The 20,787-nt window shown below is 47.3% G+C and overlaps 1 protein-coding gene across 4 annotated transcripts in view; it reads left to right on the plus strand.

Annotated features, from left to right (window-relative positions):
- LOC6549627 (neurogenic protein mastermind) overlaps positions 1-19,585 on the plus strand; it is a 67,128-nt gene extending 47,543 nt beyond the window's left edge. For all 4 annotated transcript variants that reach the window (XM_015156164.2, XM_026981213.1, XM_026981215.1 and 1 more), the window contains 4 exons: positions 78-2,138; positions 16,746-17,028; positions 17,093-18,187; positions 18,252-19,585. In XM_015156164.2, coding sequence (XP_015011650.1) covers positions 78-2,138; positions 16,746-17,028; positions 17,093-18,187; positions 18,252-18,904 — 4,092 coding nt within the window. In that variant the 3' untranslated portion in view covers positions 18,905-19,585. The remainder of the gene's footprint in view (positions 1-77; positions 2,139-16,745; positions 17,029-17,092; positions 18,188-18,251) is intronic.
- Positions 19,586-20,787: the final 1,202 nt, after the last annotated feature.

Genomic DNA, 20,787 nt, shown 5'->3' on the forward strand with positions numbered 1-20,787 from the left:
GTTTTCGAATATTGCACTGAAAGCTGTCAAACAATTTCTATAACATATACTTCAATTCTTCTCCTCGCCCAATTTAGCAACAAAAATTCCTGAAACGACCCGCGGAGGATGTTGACAATGGCCCTGACAACTTTGAACCGCCGCACAAGTTGCCTAATAACAACAACAATAGCAATAGCAACAACAACAATGGCAACGCGAATGCCAACAACGGCGGCAACAACAATGGCTCCAATACCGGCAACAACACGAACAACAACGGCAACAGCACCAACAACAACAACAACGGCGGCAGCAACAACAACGGCTCAGAGAATCTAACCAAGTTCTCGGTGGAAATTGTTCAGCAACTGGAGTTCACCACATCGGCGGCCAATTCGCAACCGCAGCAGATTAGCACTAATGTCACTGTAAAGGCGCTGACCAACACATCGGTGAAGAGTGAACCAGGTGTGGGCGGTGGCGGAGGGGGCGGCGGTGGAGGCGGTAGCGGTAACAACAACAACGGAGGCGGGGGAGGCGGCGGAAACAACGGTAATAACAACGGTAACGGAGGTGATCATCACCAGCAGCAGCAGCAGCAGCAGCAGCAACAGCAGCAGCAACAACAAGGCGGCGGACTGGGTGGCCTCGGGAATAATGGAAGGGGCGGGGGACCCGGCGGCATGGCCACGGGTCCCGGGGGCGTGGCCGGCGGCCTTGGCGGCATGGGCATGCCACCCAACATGATGTCCGCCCAACAGAAATCGGCCCTGGGCAATCTGGCCAATTTGGTGGAGTGCAAACGGGAACCGGATCACGATTTCCCCGATCTCGGCTCATTGGACAAGGACGGCGGTGGCGGCCAGTTTCCCGGCTTTCCCGATCTACTCGGGGATGATAATTCGGAGAACAACGACACGTTCAAGGATCTCATCAACAACCTGCAGGACTTCAATCCCAGTTTCCTCGATGGCTTCGATGAGAAACCGCTGCTGGACATAAAGACGGAGGATGGCATCAAGGTGGAGCCGCCCAATGCCCAGGATCTGATCAATAGCCTGAATGTGAAGTCCGAGGGCGGCTTGGGTCATGGTTTCGGTGGCTTTGGCCTGGGTCTGGACAACCCGGGCATGAAGATGCGCGGCGGCAATCCTGGCAACCAAGGCGGCTTTCCCAATGGTCCAAACGGCGGTACAGGCGGTGCTCCCAACTCTGGTGGTAATGGTGGAAACTCTGGTAATCTCATGTCCGAACATCCGCTGGCTGCTCAGACACTCAAGCAAATGGCCGAGCAGCATCAGCACAAAAATGCCATGGGCGGCATGGGTGGATTCCCTCGACCACCGCACGGCATGAATCCGCAGCAGCAGCAGCAACAGCAGCAGCAGCAGCAGCAACAGGCCCAGCAGCAACATGGCCAAATGATGGGGCAAGGACAGCCGGGTCGCTATAACGACTACGGCGGTGGCTTTCCCAATGACTTTGGCCTGGGACCCAATGGTCCGCAGCAGCAGCAGCAGGCGCAGCAACAGCAGCAGCCGCAGCAGCAGCACCTGCCGCCTCAGTTCCACCAGAAGGGTCCTGGTCCAGGTGCCGGCATGAATGTGCAGCAGAGCTTCCTGGACATCAAGCAGGAGCTATTCTATTCCTCTCAAAACGATTTCGATCTCAAGCGTCTGCAGCAGCAGCAGGCCATGCAGCAGCAGCAGCAACAGCAGCAGCAACACCATCAGCAACAGCAGCAGCAGCCCAAAATGGGCGGTGTTCCCAATTTCAACAAACAACAGCAGCAGCAACAGGTGCCGCAGCAGCAACTGCAGCAGCAGCAGCAACAGCAGCAGCAATACTCACCCTTCAGCAACCAGAATCCCAATGCGGCGGCCAACTTTCTCAATTGTCCGCCAAGGGGCGGTCCAAATGGCAACCAGCAGCCGGGCAATTTGGCGCAGCAGCAGCAGCAACCCGGTGGTGGACCGCAGCAGCAACAGCAGCGCGGCAACGCCGGCAACGGGCAGCAGAACAATCCGAATGCCGGACCCGGCGGCAACACCCCAAATGCGCCGCAGCAGCAGCAATCGACCACCACAACGCTGCAGATGAAGCAGACGCAGCAGTTGCACATTAGCCAACAGGGTGGCGGAGCCCATGGTATTCAGGTGAGTCCCAGTGCCCTTCTAGTTGTATTGAGTTAGCTAAGGAGCGCAGTAAAGCGACCAGAAATCCACAATGATAGCCATAAAAACAGCCCGGTTGCCTGCATGGAGCTTATCCAATAGCATAACGCTACTTAATGCCATTGACACGTATGTAAATTTCCATGCATATTTAAGTTATCAGCGTAACGAAGTCAACAGCTTTTCACGAAAATCCCGACAGCAGAGGCGGCGGTAAAGCTCCTAGGGGGTGGTTTTTCCACATTGAGTGAAATGCTGTTGCCGCTTTTCCACTCGACCATTTTACTCAGTCAACCGACTGCTGCTTGTTTTCTTTATATTTATCTGGCTTTGTTTTTGTTGTCGGGAAAGGATCATAAATCATGTTGGGGCAAACAAGCCGAGCAAACGAACCTTTGCCCGCTTTTCCCGCTCTCTCACTCGCTCTGCCACTCTCTCTCTCTCTGTGTGTCTCTGTCTCTCTCTCCAACTCCCTCTCTCTCTTTCTCTCGTCGAATTTTCACTCTCTCTCCCGACGTTGTTTAACCCTCGGTTTTCCATTTCCACTCGCCAGCCGAGTTTATCTCTGTCCATTAATTTTACCACACATCTGTTCATAAAATTGCTCGGCGACCTGGCGCTCGGCTTCAGTGAGTCCTCGGCAGCGAGCGAGTGTCCTGTCGCCGCGGGCCTCTCTCGTCGTTGTCCACCGACCTCTGCCTGTCGCTCTTCCCACTCGCCGCCCGCTCGCCACCCACTCGCTTCGAATTTCCCGAGCTCCATGTGCGCCATTTTCATTACGTGAGCGGGCAAAGGAACGCTGCCAGCAAAAAGTGGATTGAGCTTGTCTTCTATTGCTGGGTTGCGTTTTAGGGTTTTTCTTGAATGGAAATTTCTGTTTCAAGTGGCGAAAAAGGAGCTTTAAGATCTGAGGAAGAGCAAGTGGGATACCAAGTGGAAAAAGGAAGCTAATCTATGCACAGAAATGCCCAAACAAGGGCTGCAATTGGGAACGTGAGAAGCCTTAGAAGATCTAGCCGAACAAAAGCTATTGTAGCTAAAGCGACAAAGGAAACGCAGCAAATGCTAAGAAATTGATTCATTTCTGTAAAACAGAATTATTTATTTTTATATGATTTTTTTAAAACTTTTAAACAGATTCATAGATTATAGTATATAGATTATAGTATATAGATTATAGTATATAGATTTGGAATTTATACAAACAATAATTTACCATAGCATCTCCATTACGAGTGTCAAAAAGTATGCTAATCAGGTTGAACTGTCTTTCTATCTATCTTGAAGTATATTTGGAAGAACTAGTGTATTTTTGATCCCTATTTATTGTGCTCCATTTTGGAAAGAGCCCCAAAGTGCATGGGCCCAGGAACATTTACTGAGCTTCGTCATCACTCATCCATATAGTAATGCATTCATCACTTGATTGCGCCGCCACGACCCCGCCCCCAGCTCCATAGCCCCCAGCCCTCCCCTTGCGTTTGAGGGGCACTTTTTCCGGAAAATGCATAGGAATCTCTCTCACAAAAGCAATATTCCCTAGCCACATGCATCCTTACACACAGTGCCACATATACATATGTACATATGCATGTACATATACATATGCACTAAACCTAACCCATATTCATTATCCGCTCCAAATTGTTTTCCTGTTATTTCGCAACAACAGCAACAACGGGAACAACACCCCAACATTTCATTTACAAAATGAAAGTGCAAAACTTTTTAAGTTAAGTTTCATGTCGCTGAGTAGTTTTCATCAGAGAACAGCCAAAAAAGCATAGAAGGGAAAAGGCGAAAGAAAGAGGAGGCAGAGGAAGAGGGATATAGAGATAGAGGGAGAGAACAAAATGCTTTTGGCCTGGTCGAAAAAGGGACACGGCAACGGAATTTCATCCGATTTTTGGTCAGCTACACTGCGAAAAAGCAGGGCTATTACATTATATATTACTACTACATTACATGATTTATTTACATGATTATAGTATTCCAAGTTTTCCTTTCGTAATAGAATCAAAATCTTTGATTTCATAATGCGTAGTAAATTATAGCATTATTATATGTTGTATATGTTTTTTGGTATGTTCACCTTTATGTGCAACTAATCCATGTTGATTTTTCACCGTGCACCCTTTCCTGGGCGCATTTAGCTCAAGTTTTACCATGAATTTCGTTCATGCATTAACCCTCGGTTGCCTGAGACTTTTCCCTCTTAGCCACCCCAAGCCCCGTTGCATAGAAAATAGTTGAAGCAAGTTGAGTGCCGTAGAAAATGAAGAGAAAAGGGGGGAAAAGCAGTTTGGGGAGGCAAAACTTGTTGACGATTGAGATTGAAATTTTTCGAGGTTTATTATAATTTTTTATTCAGACTGCCCACTAGCCACTCAGTCGCAGTTTGCCTCGTCCTTCGTGTCCTTGGCGTCGAGTTTTCCGCCCTCACTGCCATTTTCCTCCGTGGACCATAATCAAAGGCTCTCCTGGCGAATCCTTTTGGCTCGCTTATCGGCCCAAGACACAACACGTATACACACTTAAGTCTAACGATATATTTGCATAGGACTCATTAAAAATGCCCCCAAAAGAGGAGGCATTTGGCAACGAGGGTTGCAAGAAGCCAAAACATCATCGGATTCAACGAGTTTTCTCGGCTCAATAATATTTTCCGAGGGGAAGCAAACTGTGGGGAAACCTCTTAAGTGCAAGAAATGAGCGGGCAAAGTGTAAAATGTACAATGAATATGACAAAGAACGGCGAATGCTGGTATATGCACAATAAATTAAGCGCGCGGAGGAAAAAAATAAAAAAGGCCGGCGAGAATATGAAGTTGGAGTGGTAGAATGTGTAGAAAAGGAGCAGCGGGCAAAATGGATATTATACATTTCTACTAATGAGGTTCCTTACCCAAGAAGGATGACAGGCCATTTTTAATGGCTTTTCATTTTGCAAATTTTTAAGGGCTCTATTCAGTGTTTCCTTTTTGATTTATTTTTAGCCCAGCACAACACTTTCAATTTGTTGTTTCAAATGTTGCTTGTAGCCTTAAAAAGCGAAGCCAAACAAAAACAGTCAGAGAAATTTGAAGTATTTCAAGTAATCAAAGCAAACTATGTAACATACATTACCTTTTTCCCTAAAAACCCATCATCACACACGATACCCCTTTACGTGGCGATTGTAAATAATATTTATCAGATACTTGTTGTGCAAAATGAAACTTATAGTTATAACCAAAGCAACCGAACGGGCAGAAGAAACCAGGCAACAGCCAAACCGAAAACAAGCGTAGCCCCGGCTAAAAGTTCAATGAATTCAAAATGCTGGCCATTTTGCATGTCCTGCATTAACTCGTTAAAATGCCAGGAACAACAGCAGGGAGGTGTAGTTCTGGCCACCAACAAATTTGTGTAAATACAATAAAAAGCGGGGGCAAATTCTGGCTAAAAGAGCTGCGGGGGAGGCTTCGGTTGGTCGATCCGCAGGCGAAAGCGTCATCAAAATGCCAGGGCGCACGAAAGTATGCAGCGGAAATGTGCAAAACGTGAAAATGTGCGGAAATTATACTTGCGCCAGGCAGCCACACACACACAGAAAGAGTAAGAGAGATGGGCAGAGAGAGAGAAAGAGAGATAGATAGAGAAGCCACGAAAGAGACAGCTAGAACGCTCCCAATGAAGAGAGGGTCATATCAGATTTTATGACTTGGCCCGGGCGACTTAATGAAGTAAGCGAGAAATGCGAGCACATGCGACCAACTTCGAACTGCGAGTCATCTTGTATCAAAAAACAATAAATAATTTATAGCAGCGAGGAGGAAGTGCTTGAGATCTAGGCAGCATTCAAAGCACATATAATGAAATGAAAGAGGCGGAAAAGCGGAAAAAGGCATCCACACAATGCGCAGGCGCCAAGGCAATAAAAGCAAATCCCCGAAATTCAGTTGGGTACGCAGATTCACGATTCCCGATTCCCGGTTCCCAACTCTTCACATAACTCGCCTTGACGGGGATTAGGGGGCCAGGAATTATTGGACAGATTCTACATGTGTACGAGTATAACCGCTATAAATTTAATTCCCCCCGTGAAGGCAACTTCGGCACTAAGTGAAAACGTAGGAAGGAGCGAGAGAGACAATCGGCCTATTTATGAGCGGAAAACTTTAGCTACAAAAGAAAACATGATATTTTCCCTGCTGTTTCATAATTCAACGCATTTGCTGGCCGTTATTGTTGCTGTTTTTAGGTATCCAACTTTTCAGATACCGCTTCGCTTGAGATTTCGGCTTCAGTTTCGGTTTCAGTTTCAGTTTCATGTTCAGTTTTGTTTTTCTGGCCCGGCCCATTACCTAACGCATTTGATGCTCTCAAAGGTCACATTATTTACCTTTTATATTCCCATTCGTGTCAGTGTGGAGGGGATTTTCCGCTAAGGTTGGCAAGATGCTTTTTTTGGCCCAGCGAAAGCGAAGTTTCGTAATATTTTCATTCTGTTTTTCTACTCCTGCCGCTTCTTTTTCGGCTGCGTTTCAATCAATTTGCAGGTGTAAAGCGTTTTTGGGGTGGGAGGGCAAAAGGTGAGCGGAAAAGTTGATGAACTTTGGCGGTAAGCGTTTTTGGGGTTAACCGTTTCGCCAGAGTTTGAAGATGTGTGAAAATCATTTTATTCCCACCTTTCGCTCTGGCTGAGTTTTCCATTTAATATACGGGTATATCTTAAGTTGCCCGGTTTCGCAATTATAGTTATACACCTTCTGTTGCGGCCCGCAGACTTTGAGGGATTATTTGGCAGCTTATGGCAGCAATATCAATCAGTTTATTCACACATATTTACCATTTAGCTGGTATATTTCATTTTCCTGGGGCTTAGCTGGCTTTCTATCTCTTCTTTTTTTTGGGGGGAGGGGGGAAGGGCATGATTGCCTGTGCTTTTGCTCACCTGGCCACTTTGATTGCTACCTTTCCGCTTTCCCGGCATTTCCCTGCGGCGTTTTCTTTCAGCACCTCCCTCAGCTATTTTGCCTTGCTGCTGGCATAAAATTTAATATTTGCCCGTGTTCTTAACCCCACAATGCCCCCCGGTTGCCGGTTGCCGGTGTATGTGTGCGTGTGCGTGTGCCTGTGTCTCCCCCTTCATCGTGATTATTATGCCATGTAATCTGCTTCATATAACACTGAGATGAAGACGTGGCAGCGGGAATGCGTAAGCAAGTGGCAAGTACTTTTAATACTTTCACCTCCTTGGGGCATCAGGATGGCACCCACACATACACATACTTGCCATGCACACACCCCAGTTGATGTGTTAGTTGTACATATATAAATATTTCAGTTTTTAATCTATTTTAATGGAAATTATTCGCGAGCAAGGAAGTTTCTGCTGGTTTTCGCTACTGGTTTTGCATTTTATTTGCTATAATTTGCCTTTCGCCACTTGTTATTCAGCAGCTTCCCTCCCGCACTCCTATCCTCGGCTTAGTTTAATTTTTCTAATCTCGCAGCAAATCCTGCTGGACGCTGGAAAGTATGCTACGCTTTTTACAAGCAGCTCCTTCGCCAGCTTGTGTGTGTGTGTGTGTGTGTGTGTGGCGAGTGCCTTCCGCAAACAGCTCACGTCGCATATTTATAGGCTGCCAGGGCATAAAAAGCGATTCCAACTGGAGCCGAAGCTTGCCAAAAAGATTTACAAAATGCTTTCCGCCTTTACTTGCTATTTGTTTGTTGCTTTTTATTATTTTCTCTGCGCTTATTTTGGGTACATTTAGATTGGCTTTGGACTGCTGCAAAAACTTTTGTTTAGGTATCAGTTAGTCTGGTGGTTGCTGGCTCAAAAGTTGCTTGTTATCACCATTTGCAGCAGTCGTCTATTCAAATTAGTTTTCATTTGAGCTGGAGCTGGAGCTGGAGCCGGAGAACGGAACTCGGAGCGAGACAGTCTGTCTGTCTGGGCGGCAAGGTTGACACTCGTATCAAAAACAAAGTATTTGCGCAATTTGTTTAAATTTCATGCGCCACTCAGACGCAAATTCATGTAAAATGTAAAAACCAACGAGAGGCAAAACGAGCCAAAGACAGGCCGGCAGGCAAACAAACGAGTCTTGGTCAAGTTTAAATTCTGGCCAGGATGAGCAAGGAAATGAACTGCGGGGTGGACGGGGGTCTGGGGGTCAACATTGCACTTCCAATCCAAACACACGCATGCTTCAGCATTTGAAATTCCATTAAATTTTGTTGCTCTGGTCGCAGGCAAAATAATTTCCAGTGACATTTCCCTGGCTTTTCGTTGACAACCGAACTCATTTCATTAACTGCCCAAACAGAACGCACAATCTGTTGCCACTAGACGCACACACACATACATACATGGAGGGTTATGTATAAATATATATGTCCTCGACCATAAATATGTCTGCCGGGCCCTCACGCCCTTCAACACCCCCACAGCCCCCAAATCCCGCAGCAACCCGCCCGATCTCATAACAACACCTTGGGCATCCAAGCCACCCACCAGCTGCAGAAACGCTTTGCCCGGCCACTTTATCAAATTAATTACTTTGCCAACAAGCGGGGTGGAGGATGTGGGGGGTGCGGGGTGGTGAAGAGGTCAAGTGGTCAGGAAAGTTGTTGTTCACTTACATTTGCCACACTTTTACGGCCATAACACGAAATCCGACTGTGAAAACGATGAGGGTAGGGTATTGGCAAGGGTGAAGGACTCGAGTGGAATTATGGAATTGCAAACTGGATTCGCAGAGGCTGCAGCAGGTACTTGATCGCACACAGAAGCCTCTCCCAGGATAACACGGAGCATTAACCAGTTATTTGTAAATAAATAAATGCATTTACCAGAACTTCAGCTACTTGTGTTGCCTTAGAGAAAGCAGTTCCAATCCCAAGCTGTTGACGTCAGTTGGAAAAGCTGGTAGTTGTCTCGCCTCTCAGACGGCATTTAAATATACCAATCATATGCTGATTTCGATGTTATATATACCTACTTAGCACCTGGAATGGAAACAACGTTGACGTCAGTTGGAGAAAATGTTAAATATAGAGAGACTGTTGAAAAAGTTGTCTCGTCTTTTTCCTGTCCCAGTAGGAAAATCAATATAATGTGGAAGCGAATGGTAACCGGTGTCACGCTAAATAATAAAGTAATTGTTGTATTCTGTGTGTGCTGGCAGGCATTCCATGAATATTATAGGGGAATAATGGAACTCTCCTTCAAAGGGAGATTATTAACCTCCAGTTTTAATTTGTGCGAAAAAGCCTTTTGTGCGACAACGCCCACTGGAAATCGTAGTGCTCCTCTGCGGGCCCACGTGGCGTATGTGTAATTCCATATTGTCTACTTTCATTTGATCTCGGAGTGGTGGGCGTGGGGCGTGTGAGGGGGCGTGGCTGCGGTGCGTGTCTAATGCTCGTCACTTGAAAACTCGCCGAGCCAAAGTAATTGAAAATGTAAATGGTTGAGGTTAGTGGCAGTGGAATGCGGATGAAAATGGGGCACTGAGGATGAGGATGAGGCTGAGAATGAGGATGAGGATGTGGCAGTGCAGAAAGTGAGTGAAATGTCGGTGCAAAAAAAAGGGAAAAGTTTTCGGGAAAGTGCGAGGGATCAGCTTTAGTCGGCTTAATTCCCCATTCGGCTGTTTAAACGCCTCAGAAGAGGCTTTAACATACTTCCATAGTAAATAGCTCGTATTTTTACGAATAGAACCCCACTTCACTTTGGGTTTTCCAAAATTTCGCATAGGCAAACCCATTTTTAGGCAAAATATCGCTGATAAATCTCCTGGAAAAGCCAGCAGCATACCTGGCGAGCCAACCATCCACCAATTTTTCATCTGTGGGCTGAAAAATCAATGCGAAAATTCGTGCCGTATTTAGGTGAAAATGCAGACGAAATTTCCATGCAGGTGATGTGGTGATCCTGTGGGGAAAATTGGAAAAGCAAAGGGGCGGCCGGATTCATATGGCTGGATAATTCTGCCAAATTTGCAGCTTTGCTTTTTTGTTTGTTGTTTGCCTTCTGTTGTGTTCTCTATTTACCAAAGTGCGTGTGTGTGTGTGTGTGTGTGCGTGTGCCTGTGTGTATCTGTGTGTGTAAATAAAATTAACGAATGTTGAACTTTCTGCTGACAAAGTTCCGGCACATGCATAAGCAAATATGTTGAAAATTTGCAAATAGAAATTGATTTTCGATTTACTGAAATCCCCCGTTCTTGATTTTCCATTAGTAATAATTCATTGTACGAGTATTTCATTTGGCTGAGACAACTCATCTGGAAACTCAACTTCTTGCACCTCATTTGGTGAATGATTTTCAGCTTTCCCTCAAATCTTCCGTGTTTCTTGATTTTAGCAGCTTTTTTTAAAGAGCATTGTCACGTTCTGGCTTTTATTGCGAATCGCTGGCTGAGTCAGAATTTCATTTGTACCTCATAGATGCAGTCATTCGCAAAGAGGCAAGAGAGTGGAAGAATCGCGGCGAGAAGAATTCTTCTCAATGCTATTTTCATGTTGATCGTGCGCCGTTGCTTTGTTCGCCCGACGTTGTTGTTGCTGCGGTTGCCATGCAGCTGGTTTATCTATCAGATGCCAGCTATGTGATTCATCCGATTTATGTCTTTAGCTGCGAATTTTCCGCTTTCAGCACGCTTATCGCCTGCAGATAAGCGCGATATAAACACCCTGATCTCATCGGATCCAAAGTGCTTTGTACTCGTTAGTACAGGAAGTCGATCGCAGATCATATCATTATGATTGGAATCAACTCAAATCGACTCAGATCAGATCTGGCTGCTCGTGTAATGACCGCCATTAGCTGCATACAGAATACAGTATACAGCAATCACGGACTAAATCCAACGTCGGATTGGATTGGGCACGCAAAATATTTACACTAATTAGCAGCAGTTTCTCCACGGTCCAGTACACTACACTACAAACGACTTGCGTTTGCGGCTGCATTAAGTTCCCATTAAAGCAGCTTGGCTGCCACGGCAGCGAATTAAAAATGCAATTGCAAATGAAATTTAATTTAAAAATCCATCAAGTCGAATGAACGACTTGCGAACGGTGAACTGCAAATGCCTTTTGATTTTTATGCACTCCCGCCGCATCGTAATTGATGAAGAGAAATGGAAAAAACGGCAACATATATACAACTAATGAAATCATGGCCAGATTAGGTTCTGTATCTGTCGATGGTCTCACATTCCCTACCATTCAGCATTCAGCATTCAGCATTCACGGAAAATTGTTAATGGCCTGCTCGCCACAGAAGAAGCTAACAATTTCGTGGAACTTGGCAGAACATCAAGGGAGGAAATCATTTAGAATAATGTATTCATGCCTCGAATTGGAATATGCTGTAATGTTCTGCTTTTCAGAAATCAAATTTCGTGGTACTCAGCTTTTTTCTACAAGAATTTCAGTTACTATTTCTTATAAGCAATGCTACTGGTTTTCTATGAATGTTCACTTCACTGAACTCAAGCCTGAAACTGGCCACTTTGATGGTTGCTGGGGCTCTGATGAAAAGCCTGGCCGACCTCGTAAACTTTTGACAGGTGATCCATTAAAATGTTTTCATAAATTTGCCACAGGTGTGCCGGAGCGGTGCTGCGCCGCCTGTCGTATCGCTATTTATGTATCTGCATCGGAAAACCCTTCTGTAATGGAGCCAACAAACAAATCGAAGTCATTCATCGCATCCACCGAACCCCAATAATTTAAGCCAGCCGCCCGCCGTTCCATTTGGTGGGGGAAGGGCTGCCTTTCGCCCCCTTTGACCCACATGGCGCATGCATACAGTGCAGTTCATTGCGGGCACCCCTTTCCCCACACACACACACATGCACATATACACATATGCATTTTGGGGGCGCTCCATGGCCATTTATGCCAAAATTTAATTTATAATTATTGCGAGTTTAATTTATGATCATTGACATGCTGCAGCAGCCGAGGCACACAGGCACACGGAAACCGCATTGAAAGCGCCGCTTGTGGGTGGCAGTGGGTGGTGCCAAGTGGGTGGCAGTGGGTGCTGGTCGGCTATTGTGTCTATTCCCCGTCTATCACCCTCCCTGTGCAGCCGATTGTCTGGCATTGTGTGCAAACTGCAACTGTTTCAAAAGTTTTCGCTACCTTCCATTGGGAAAAACTAGGATCCTTTGGGTGGCAGCAGCAGCAAGAGCGGGAAAATGGGGGAAAGCGGGGGCAAATGAGGGGAAAACGGGGAAACTGGGGTGGCGAAACTCACACCGCTGATGCGCTGAAAGTTGGCTGATATGTCGGCATCAACAATGATGATGATGACGGGAATGTGCATGTGAGTGTGGATGGACGCGCTGCAGTTTTCCTGCACACCAGTGTAAGTGTGTGGGTGTGGAAAGTTATGACCCCGCGCCCGGCAGATTTCCACTGTGTTCCTCGGACAGGACAGGGCGGGATTGGAATGGCATGAAGAGTGTGCAATCTGCCGTCGTAGGCGAGCATAATTACGTCGATTTGAAGTGGAAGGAATGGGACAGGATCAGGTTGGTCCACTCAATCAACGAGGAGTTCTCAAATGAGATAAAAGGGCCTAAATCTTGGGGGCTCAGTCCGGTGCTTATAGCTGGAAACTCGGTAACAATATTACATTTTCTAGTTCTTGAATTTTCCTTGAAATCCGATTATCTGCTCCACCCTCTGCAATCGGATTTTGTGTGTCCTGCGTTTTCCTGCTCGTCGCTGGCAATTAAAAATCAAATTCGCTCTGCTCCAACGCTTTTCCAAACGAGATTTCGCCTGTTCGCTATATCTCCTATATATCCATCCCTGCTGCTGTCATAATTTCGTTAAATAACGCAGCGCGGACACCTCATTGGATGGGATGTGATGTGATGGTATGGGATTGGATTGGATGGGATTGGATTGGATTGGTTTGGATAGGATCGCAGAGGAGCTCACAGCGGGGCTTGCAAGGCGGCTAGTTTGTGTCACACAAATATCCAGTGACAGACGCCCAACGGGTGGCCATCCGCCATCCACTTCCCACTCCCGGAATTCCCTTGGCTTCATTTTGGATTTTTTGGCTTCGCTGCCAAAAATAATGAAAAAAAACCGAAGAAAATAACATGGCGAAGCGGCAGGAAAATAGGAAAAGAGAAAAACTAAAGCGCAGACTAAATCATTTTGGGGGCAGTTCTAAGTGGGCGTCGGTGGGCGTGGCCTCTTTGCTAATTTCATTGACTCTTCAATTTTTGGTCGACTGCCAAGCTGCGCCAAGTGGGTGGGTGGTTTATGAGTTACTTACGCGCCGCTTCCCCTACAGTAGAACTTTCCTAACTGAAACAACATGCAATGTACTACTATTCTGAGGAATCTTACATCCTTTTTATCCTTTTTAAGTACTGTGCACCCTTTCAATACATTCCACTGGTTCTTTTACATTTTTTGCCATGGAACTGGGCAGATTTTGATGATAATTACTCATAAAAGCCTTTGCTGAGATTTTTCGCACCTGCACGTTTTTGGGTCTGGCAAGTTTTCCAATTACCTTAAGTGCAAGTGGCAACAAGTTTTGGTACAGTTGTGCCTGGTCAGTCGAGCGGAGTTGAAGATATGTGTGGAAACCCCTCGGAAAAAGGGGACCGCAGTTCCTTTAGAGTTTTATGTTCTTCTTTTGGTATATTTGTTCTTTTTTGCTGATACTCCAGCCCTACATGTGTTACACACACACACACACATATGCAGGCAGGCAGGCAGGCCGGGATGGTCACATATATCATTGTCAAGTCTATATGCAAGGCATCCCCTGCCGCCGCCACTGTGCCCCTTGTAGCAGCAGCCCCTGCCCCACGAATATCAGTCCCTTGACAGCGCGTGGGGCGTGCGGCAATCTTTTTGGCTTGTCAAATGCGCATTTCCTGCTTAGAGTCCTTGCCCTATGTGTGTGCGTGCGTGTGAGTGTGCTGGTGTGTGTGTATCTCCTCTTTGTGCCGGAGTGTATCTGTGTTTGTCTCCAGCGCAATCAATACGGCGGCGCTGGGTAATAGCTGCAGGATTTACGCGCTCGTGCGGCGTCTCGCAAGCTCCTCCCTCTGCTCCTCCTGCTGCTCCTCCTGCTGCTCCTCCCGCTGCTCCCCCTTGCAGCCCGAAAAATCGCACGCCTTCGTCCTCGGCAGTTACCTTTAAACTTTTTTTTTATTGATATTTTATGTATTAGTGGGGGTGTATCCGCCAGTGGGCGTGCAAGTGTGTATGTGGGTGAATGTGCTTTTTCCCGTTGGCTTTTTATGAAAGCTGCTGTAATGATTTGTTTTATGAACTTGTTCCTGAGCTTCGATCCGCAGCCAATCAATGTTTAACCAAGGCCCATCGACTTTATTTGGTGTGGGTATTTATGACTGCCACTGTACTATAGTAAGAAGCTGTGATCCTTCGGCTTAGCAACGCCAACAAGTTGGTGGTTGCGGAGAGTAAAAGTGGGTGACACAGCAGCAGATATATCCTGTTCTTAGTAAATGTTGTGCCATTTACCAATGGAAATGGCTGGTAATTGAAAAATGGGAAGTAAATGCCACACTATATATGAAGCCCAAAGCCCCCAGTTCGTCTGCCACTCTGGGCCAACATGTTACACCTTACCTTTCGGACTCAGAGAGGCAGGCGCATGATTTATGGCCAACAGTCGAACAAGTGGGCGGTGGTGGGGTGCTGCTGGCTTGGCAGAGGGTTACCCACACAGCGAGCAGTGCCAAAGCCAAGGCACTAAACTTCAATTAGCCGCGAAGAGAGTCCATGACTTTTAATCAGCGTACTTTACGCCACTCGGTCGCACTCCCTCCCACTCGCACCCAGGGCGCCCCGCATGCGGCCTCCTGCTCGCACGCGAACTCGAAATGAAAATGCGTGGCGCTGCAGAAAACACACAATAAATTAAACCAACAAGCAATTACAGCAACAGCACAAACTGAAAAGAGGCACATGAGCAGAGGCACCGTTGAAGGGTTCGACCGCTGAGGTACCCTGTAATTTCAGCAAACTTCGCTAAAAGAACCTGGCAAGGAAATGCATTTTGTACATCCAATAGGCAGGGAAAATCTTCATTTTATGTGTATTAGAACACAGTTTCTAGAAATAATGGCTAGAGCTATAAAAATGGATTTACCTTTACAGAGTACACCCATTTAAGTACTACACAATTGTATTACTTATTTATTTCGTACAGTACTCCTTCCTTATATCCACATATCCTACAAACCCTCAATTTGCAAATTTACGGGGTAGCAAGCGGCAAACGCGACCTCAAAGTTGCTTGGTGCTGTTCTACGGACTGCTATTGCTTTGGCTTATGGCCACACATGAAATGCGAAAAACACCTTGAGGGGGGAGGAAAGTAAGCCTTGAATTTTTACCCACCCGGCGGCCACAGTGGCTCAAAACCGAGGAAAACCATTGTCGGCAACTATGGAAACTATGTGCAACTTCGAGCACAGGGTGTGTGGTGTGTCCGGTGACAGGATTTATTTGCGGCCCGCATATTCGAGTTTGGCAAGGTGGCAAGGTGGCGAGTTCCGAGGACAAACATCCGAGGGCCACGAGGAGGAGGACTCTTTCGGGTGGCAGAGACGCAGAGTGGGCGTGGACTGTGGGATGTGGCATTGAAGTTGCAGGGTCGATCGCTGGCGTTGTCCTTTCGCTCATTTTGCATGTTGCCACGGCGCTCTTTTCGGGCCCATTACAATAACAAATGAATGGCAAATTTGCCGCTCAGTAAGGGGAATCCCCCACACGCACACATACATGTGCAGTGGAACTCACACGGATGGACAGACAGACAGACGCAGCAAAGTAGACTACGAAAAAGTGCCGAAAGATTTATGCTTCTGCTTCTCCCTCTTGCTGCTCGTGTGTGTCTGTGTGTCTTTGTGTGTGTGTTTGGCAGTCAATGCGGATTCAAAAGCCATCCAGGCGATAATAAGCCTGAAAGCCCACCACCCACCGCCAATCCCCCCGCTCCGCAGAAGTGTTTCCGTGTGTTTGTGTGTGCGGCACATCGAGCTGACAGCAAATGAGACAGCTGCAAATGGAGAAGGTAGGAAGTCCTTCCCGTCCTTCCCGTCCTTCTGCCTTGCTGGGACTGTGGATGCCAATCTAGGTGTCGTGTATTAGCCCCCAAATCCTTCGCGCCGGCAGCCCAGGCAAATTACCAAAGTGCCAGGAGCCGGTGACAACCGTTCGAGTGGCTTGTCCATGACACACAGCACACATGAGATCAAAGATCTTTGGCAAAGGCGCTAGTCGCTCTCTGGTGCTCCCTAAAATCTGCCCTAGGAAGGATTATCTGTATTGCTCGCAGAAGGATGCTCTGTTACTTCCAATCTTAGTGGAATAAATATCTTTTAATCTCACAGTGTTTCTATAATTTCTATCGTAGTTGATATAAAGATATTGGGGCTACTTAGTTCATACGATATATATTTCTATAAGACATATAACACGCTTCCTATAGAGTTCATACTTTTCAAAAGCAGATTCTTATATCAACCATTACTGTGTTATATGCTGTGAGTATTCATGTACATTATACCCTTGCAGGTGTCGGCTGGTCAGCATCTGCATCTGAGTGGCGACATGAAGAGCAACGTCTCGGTGGCCGCCCAGCAAGGTGTCTTCTTCAGCCAGCAGCAGGCCCAACAGCAGCAGCAGCAGCCCGGCGGCGCCAACGGACCGAATCCGCAGCAGCAGCAGCAACAGCCGCATGGCGGCAACGCGGGCGGTGGAGTGGGCGTGGGCGTGGGCGTGGGCGTGGGCAATGGCGGTCCCAATCCCGGACAGCAGCAGCAGCAGCAACCAAATCAAAACATGAGCAATGCAAATGGTAAGCCAGCAACTAAGAGTGCTTTACATTGAACCTGACCGACTCCATTTGACTTCCGTTCCAGTTCCCTCCGACGGCTTCTCGCTCTCCCAGAGCCAGAGCATGAACTTCAACCAGCAGCAGCAGCAGGCGGCCGCCCAGCAGCAGCAGGTGCAGCCCAACATGCGCCAGCGTCAGACGCAAGCGCAGGCAGCGGCTGCAGCAGCGGCAGCAGCGGCGCAGGCGCAGGCGGCGGCCAATGCCAGCGGTCCGAATGTGCCGCTCATGCAGCAGCCGCAGGTCGGAGTGGGGGCAGGCGTCGGCGTTGGCGTGGGCGTGGGCGTTGGTGTGGGTGTGGGCAATGGAGGCGTGGTCGGTGGACCCGGTTCCGGCGGACCCAACAACGGTGCAATGAATCAGATGGGCGGACCCATGGGCGGCATGCCGGGCATGCAGATGGGCGGACCCATGAACCCGATGCAAATGAACCCCAACGCTGCCGGTCCAACTGCCCAGCAGATGATGATGGGCAGCGGCGCCGGCGGACCGGGTCAGGTGCCGGGCCCTGGTCAAGGACCAAATCCGAATCAGGCCAAGTTCCTGCAGCAGCAGCAGATGATGCGCGCCCAGGCGATGCAGCAGCAGCAGCAGCACATGTCTGGAGCACGACCACCACCACCCGAGTACAATGCCACCAAGGCGCAGCTGATGCAGGCCCAGATGATGCAGCAAACGGTGGGCGGCGGTGGCGTTGGCGTTGGCGTCGGAGGTGTCGGCGTGGGCGTGGGCGTGGGAGGAGTCGGTGGCGCCAACGGTGGCCGCTTCCCGAACAGCGCTGCCCAGGCGGCAGCCATGCGGCGCATGACCCAACAGCCCATCCCGCCATCCGGTCCCATGATGCGACCACAGCATGCGATGTACATGCAGCAGCATGGAGGAGCAGGCGGTGGCCCCAGGAACGGCATGGGTGTGCCCTATGGTGGCGGAGCAGGCGGTCCAATGGGCGGTCCGCAGCAGCAGCAGAGGCCGCCCAACGTCCAGGTTACGCCCGATGGCATGCCCATGGGCTCACAGCAGGAGTGGCGGCACATGATGATGACCCAGCAGCAGACGCAAATGGGCTTCGGAGGACCAGGACCAGGTGGGCCCATGCGGCAGGGACCCGGTGGATTTAATGGAGGTAAGTGCGAAGAAGTGCCCAATGCCATACGTTACTTCACTCATGCTGTCATCCTTCCTTGCAGGCAACTTCATGCCCAATGGTGCACCCAATGGTGCAGCGGGCAGTGGGCCGAATGCTGGCGGCATGATGTCCGGCCCTAATGTGCCGCAAATGCAGCTGACGCCAGCCCAGATGCAACAGCAACTGATGCGCCAACAGCAGCAGCAACAGCAGCAGCAGCAGCACATGGGACCTGGTGGCGCCAACAACATGCAGATGCAGCAACTGCTCCAGCAGCAGCAGTCCGGAGGCGGTGGCAACATGATGGCCAGCCAGATGCAGATGACCAGCATGCACATGACCCAGACCCAGCAGCAGATCACCATGCAGCAGCAGCAGCAGTTCGTGCAGAGCACCACCACGACCACGCACCAGCAGCAGCAGATGATGCAAATGGGTCCAGGGGGCGGTGGTGGTGGCGGTGGCGTCGGCGGCGGGCCGGGCTCCGCCAATAACAACAATGGCGGCGGTGCAGCGGGCGGAGGCAACTCCGCGTCGACCATTGCCAGTGCCAGCTCCATCAGCCAGACGATCAACTCGGTGGTGGCCAACTCGAATGATTTCGGTCTCGAATTCTTGGACAACCTGCCCGTGGACAGCAACTTCTCCACGCAAGATCTGATCAACTCCCTCGACAACGACCACTTCAATCTGACGGACTTCAATATGCCGTAGATGAATGTCGGGCACCACTCAAACACCACCTCCAGCCAGCACCAAACACAACCACCACCACCATAAACCACCACGATGTTGCCTCAGTTTTGTTTAGATTTTTATTTTGTTGCCTCTTGTTGTTATTGGCCTGGACAGCCGAACCCAACCGACCCAACCGCCCCACACGGCCCCGCCCCCTTGTTCCTGCCAACGAAGTTATTTTGTTTGTTATTTGTGTGTGAATTTATTCCTAAGCTAAGTTCGTTCGTCTATGTACTCTAATTTCGTGGGCTCCACTGTATTGTATTGTATTGTATTGTATTGTAATGTATTTTATTGTATCTGTATGTATTATTAGAGCTGTTCCCAAGGTCCAAGGCGAGCAGCGCCCACTGGGCGTGGCAGCGGCGAGCGTTCGCAAGACATTCCATATGCAGCGGTCGAGGCAAGGAATTAGGGAAATTCGAGATTCGAGAAAGTATTTGCAAGTACTTTAAAAACAATCGAACAGATTTCAAATTCTCATACACCGATACAGATACAGACTCGTTGTGCAACTTAAGCACTTGTACTTAATGCAAATTTGTAGTGCCACGCCCAGCGGATTGCACGCCCCATTTCGTTTGATTACTTAAGCAAAAACCAGATGAAATGATGGAAGCAAACACAAAAAGAACCAACAACAAAAAACAAAATCGAAAAACAAAACACAAAATAGTTGTACATTTTATATTGTATTTAATTTAATTTAATTTTTATAAAAACAAAATCGACAAACTAAAAGAAACAAACAAAAAAGAAAATAAAACAAAACAAAACAAAAAAAAAAAAATGGGAAAACAGATCGAGAAACTGTCAGAATAAAGAGCAAAAATATTGGTGATATTTTAAATGCTTAAACACAAATTGAGAAATAAGCGAATCAAATGAGAAAACAACAAAAAGCGAAGACCACAAAGCATAGTGAAAGGGAAGAACTTTTTAAAACGACAGAAATTTGAGAATGAGAAGCAGTTATTATTATTATATTATAATTATTATTGTACATTAATTTTTTAGACGAGTTCATTTTTAAATGGAATTTTAAACGCGGAGCAAACAGTGCGAGAAATGCGCAAACAAAACATATTTAAAAAATATACACTATATATTATGCGTAGTTTTTGGTAGTGAAACGTAATTAGTAGTTTGTTAAATAAATTGATATACACCCAGAAATACATAATATACAAATCATATGTATGTATGCGATCCGATATATTTGATTACTGTAAAAGCAGCGCTAACAATTTACGAGTATATAATTAGTCATAAGTCGCCACAAAATGTTTGAGGAGCTAAGCGGAGATCGAAATTTATATTTACTATATGCGCCTGGCCGCATTACCAAGTGATGCCATGCCAAGCCTAGCCACGCCCACACAAATAAGGAGGAGGACGAACAATATTAGAGCAAACAAAACGAAATCGCGTAAAGAAGTAAAATCGTAAAATCGTAAAATCGTAAAACCGATGAAAATGCCAGAGATTCCAGCAATGAAATTATTGTACGACAACTAATTAGAGCAATTCCATAAGTCCGTAAGTTAGACGTTCAGTTGAGGCCATAGAAATTTTTGAATCGGGCACAGCGGTTGCCACTTCCACAATTATATAGTAACAGACAGCTCACAGCCATTTTTGCAGAGTTTACATTAATTAGGATCAGCAGCAACAAATCCATAGCACACACGCCTAGCAAAAAAATATATAATAAATTTAATGAAAAGTATTTAAGCCGCAGACAAACAAATGATTAAAACCTAACAAAATTTACTATTACAATTATAAATGAATAAAATACGCGAATTGTAGTTTGTAATTAATGCTAAAGATACGAAGTAAAAATTTGTTTATAACTA

The sequence above is a fragment of the Drosophila erecta genome, unplaced genomic scaffold, assembly GCF_003286155.1.
Source record: "Drosophila erecta strain 14021-0224.00,06,07 unplaced genomic scaffold, DereRS2 tig00000092-arrow-pilon, whole genome shotgun sequence".
Classification (NCBI taxonomy): Eukaryota; Metazoa; Arthropoda; class Insecta; order Diptera; family Drosophilidae; genus Drosophila; species Drosophila erecta.